This window comes from Apteryx rowi, unplaced genomic scaffold, assembly GCF_003343035.1.
Source record: "Apteryx rowi isolate R43461 unplaced genomic scaffold, aptRow1 scaffold_75, whole genome shotgun sequence".
NCBI classification, from domain to species: Eukaryota; Metazoa; Chordata; class Aves; order Apterygiformes; family Apterygidae; genus Apteryx; species Apteryx rowi.
The window spans coordinates 1,759,092-1,762,397 of record NW_020451038.1 but is presented as its reverse complement, the minus strand read 5'-3'; the positions used below and the strand labels follow the sequence as shown (position 1 = coordinate 1,762,397).

Genomic DNA, 3,306 nt, shown 5'->3' with positions numbered 1-3,306 from the left:
CGCCGGTGCCTCTGCTCTGCAGCATCCCCGGGGCGCCCGTCCCGCCGTGCCCGGGCGCGTTCCCATCGTGCCGTGCCGGCAGTCCCGGGAACACGGCGCCGCCGCCTCGCCAGCCCACGAGGCGCCTTTTGTTCACCGCCGGGACGTCCCCGGGGCCCGCCGGGGTGGCGAGGGGACGGGGTGTGCCCGGGCCGCCGACACCTGGGCCGGACGTGCTGCGACTGGGCCCGGACACATGGCCCTGCGGGCGGGCGGGCGGCGGGAGCCTCCGGGCAGAAGGAATCGGCAGTGACATTCCCGTAGCCTGGAGACCGCCGTGCCTTTCAGCGGGCAGCCCATTTGAATAAGAATCGGGCGCGGGGAGGGGGGCCGGGAGCGCTGCCCGCTTTCCCATCGCCTCCCTCGCCGGCCGGCTCATTTCTGCACGGCGCGGTCCGGGGCGCAGCGGGCCTCCGTCCCCCGCCGCCTCCCGCCACCAGCACCGTGCGAGTGAGCCGGACGCCGGAGCCTGCCCAGCTGCACCGGAGCAGGACGCCAGGTACCGCCCGGCCCGAGGGGCTCGCGGGGCTCGGGGACCCCAGCGCCGGCACGCGGCCCCACTGGCGCGGCTTCGAGTGGGCACGGCGCCCGGGGGGAGCCCAGGCGTCCGGCCGGGCTCTGCCCGTCGTGCCCCTGGGGCCCCCACCACGCTGGCCCGGCCTGGCTGCCGTGCGGGGACAGGAAAGATGTGTTTAGGCAGCGCTCGCGCCAGGCTTTGATCCAGCAGTTGCACGGTTGGAAACAGGCAGTTACGGAGGCGAAGAAAGCACAAAAGGCGATTCCAGCCTAAATTTAACAGCGGGACCTCGGCCAGCTGCGGGGATGGCCTTGCCCGGCCTGCTCCGGCGGTGCTGACTCCAGCCCCAGTGCTGGGACCCTCTGGGGACGCCGGCACCCGAGCCAGCAGCGCTCGTGGGGACGGATCCTCCCCGGGGCCGCCCTGAGCAGGGCAGGGGGCCGGTGTGGCCGGTGCGGGGCCACGAGGGGCTCAGGGCACGGCCACAGCCCCGGGGCTGGGGGCTGAACCGCCCCGGCCCCCTGCGCGGCCCCGCTGCTGTCCCCGGGTGCTGTGCAGGACCAGGGGGTCCTCAGGCGCAGCGCGGTGCCGGTACTGAGCTCTCAGCCCTGCACCCGGCCCTGCTGCAGCACCGTCTCCGTGTCCCCCAGGCCAGCGGCCACGGCAGCCCATGGACTTCCTGGTGCTCACTCTCCTCCTGGGTAAGTGCTCCGGCGGCGGCGTGCGCTGGCCTCCTGGGGCCGGGCTCCTGGCGTGGCCGCGTGCCTGCGGCGCCCCGGGGTGCAGGGAGAGCCGTGGGCGGGGGTGGCCCCGTCGCAGGGGTGGCAGCAAGGGCCTGGTGCTCGGCTGCAAATCCCCGTGAGGAAGCCGGGCTGCACTGAGCCTGGCGGGATTAGCGAGCGCCTGACCTGGCTCCCAGCTCCCCCCGGCACCGTGCCGCCGACCGGGGCTCTCCAGCCCCCCCAGAGCCCCACGAGTGCAGGCGCGTGCAGCTGCCCACACGTGCATGCGTGCAGAGCATGCACACGCGGAGCGCACACACACAGCATGCGTGAACACGCACACGGTCGTGCATGTGTGCACCCAGATGCAGCCCCCCAGGAACCCAGGTGCAGCCAGGCCAGCAGCACCCGTGCCCCTGGGCACGCAGGCCATGCTCCACACGGGTCCTTTGCAAGCGCAACCCCCTTTCTGCACGCACCCAGATCTCTCGTGGGTGCACACGCACACACACACGCGCCCCTGGCCCAGACCCTCCTGCCGGGAGCCCTGCACCCTTCCTCCCACGTCATCCCCCCCAGCCCTGCCGCTCCCCTGCCCATGCACAAGGCCCTGGCTGGGCCACTGGGACCCTTCTGGGTCATGGAGCTTCATGCTGCATCAGGGCGTTGAGATGTGGGAATGGGATGGCATGGCATGGCAAAGGATGGGGTGCAGGGTGCATGGGGGTGTGGAGGGGTGCAGGATGGGGGGCGCAGGGGGCGCGGGTGCCCCGGCGCAGACTCCCTCCAGGCCCATCCTTGCGCTCTCAGCAGTCGGGGTGCCGACGGTGGCTGGCTGGGAGGAGCCCGACCTGTCCCACGGCTGCGCCCAGGGCAGCTGCTACCCGGCCACCGGGAACCTGCTGGTGGGGCGAGCCCAGAGCCTGAGCGCCACGTCCACCTGCGGGCTGGATGGGCCCCAGGAGTACTGCATCGTCAGCCACCTGCAGGTGAGCCGCACGGCCCCGGGCACGTGCAGCCCCGGGCGCGCACAGTCCCGGACATGCACAGCCCCGGGCATGCACAGCCCCGGGCATGCACAACCCTGGGCATGCACAACCCTGGGCATGCACAGCCCGAAGCCGCACGGCTCCGGTCACGGCCAGGCACAGGGGCCAGTGCAGGGTCCTGTCGCCAGCCCCTGACGCTGAGCTGTCCCCCGGTGCAGGACTCTGAGAAATGCTTCACCTGCGACTCGCGGGACCCGGCCCTGCGCGACAGCCACCGCATCGAGAACGTCATCTACCTGAGCGGCCCCGACGGCGAGCGGACGTGGTGGCAGTCGGAGAATGGTGAGGCCGGGCGGGCAGCAGGCCAGCCCGCAGGCACGGGCGGCTGCCAGCCAACAGCGCCATGGGGACACGGGGGGTGCTGCAACCGTGACCTGTTCAACCCCCAGGCGTGGAGCACGTCAGCATCCGCCTGGACCTGGAGGGCGAGTTCCACTTCACCCACCTCATCATGAAGTTCAAGGTAACAGTGCCCGGGAGGGCCCAGTTGGGGGCATGGTGCAGCGTGGCACAGCGCGGCAGTGTCACGGCACGGTGTGGCTCAGCATGGTGCAGCTGGGCATGGTGCAGCAGGGCACAGTGCAGCAAGGCACAGTGCAGCGTGGCACGGTGCGGCAGGGCACGGTGTGGTGTGGCGGGGTGCAGTGTGGTGTGGTGCAGCATTGCAGTGTTGCAGCAGGGCCCTGCAGCACAGCGTGGCCTGGCACAGCGCGCTGCAGCAGGGCACAGCATGCCACGGTGCAGCACGGCCCAGCGCAGCGTGGCATGGTGCAGCACAGCACGATGCAGCAAAGCGCCGCGCGGGGCAGCACGGCAAGGTGCAACGCCGCACTGCACGGCGTGGTGCAGCGACGGTGCGCCCCAGTGCAGCGCAGCGCGGCAAAGAGCTCCGCAGCCGCGGGAGCCACAGGGCACCCGCCGCCCTGGTGGCCACGGGGCCGGGGGCGCCGTCGCAGCCTCGTGTCCCGCAGACCTTCCG

At 72.4% G+C, this 3,306-nt stretch overlaps 1 protein-coding gene across 1 annotated transcript in view; it reads left to right on the top strand.

Annotated features, from left to right (window-relative positions):
* Nucleotides 1-1,211: 1,211 nt before the first annotated feature.
* Nucleotides 1,212-3,306, top strand: part of LAMB2 (laminin subunit beta 2) — a 28,168-nt gene continuing 26,073 nt past the window's right edge. Inside the window, exons 1-5 of the mRNA XM_026087974.1 lie at nt 1,212-1,257; nt 2,092-2,267; nt 2,486-2,609; nt 2,717-2,790; nt 3,299-3,306. Of these exons, the coding sequence (XP_025943759.1) occupies nt 1,227-1,257; nt 2,092-2,267; nt 2,486-2,609; nt 2,717-2,790; nt 3,299-3,306 (413 nt within the window). The 5' untranslated portion in view covers nt 1,212-1,226. The remainder of the gene's footprint in view (nt 1,258-2,091; nt 2,268-2,485; nt 2,610-2,716; nt 2,791-3,298) is intronic.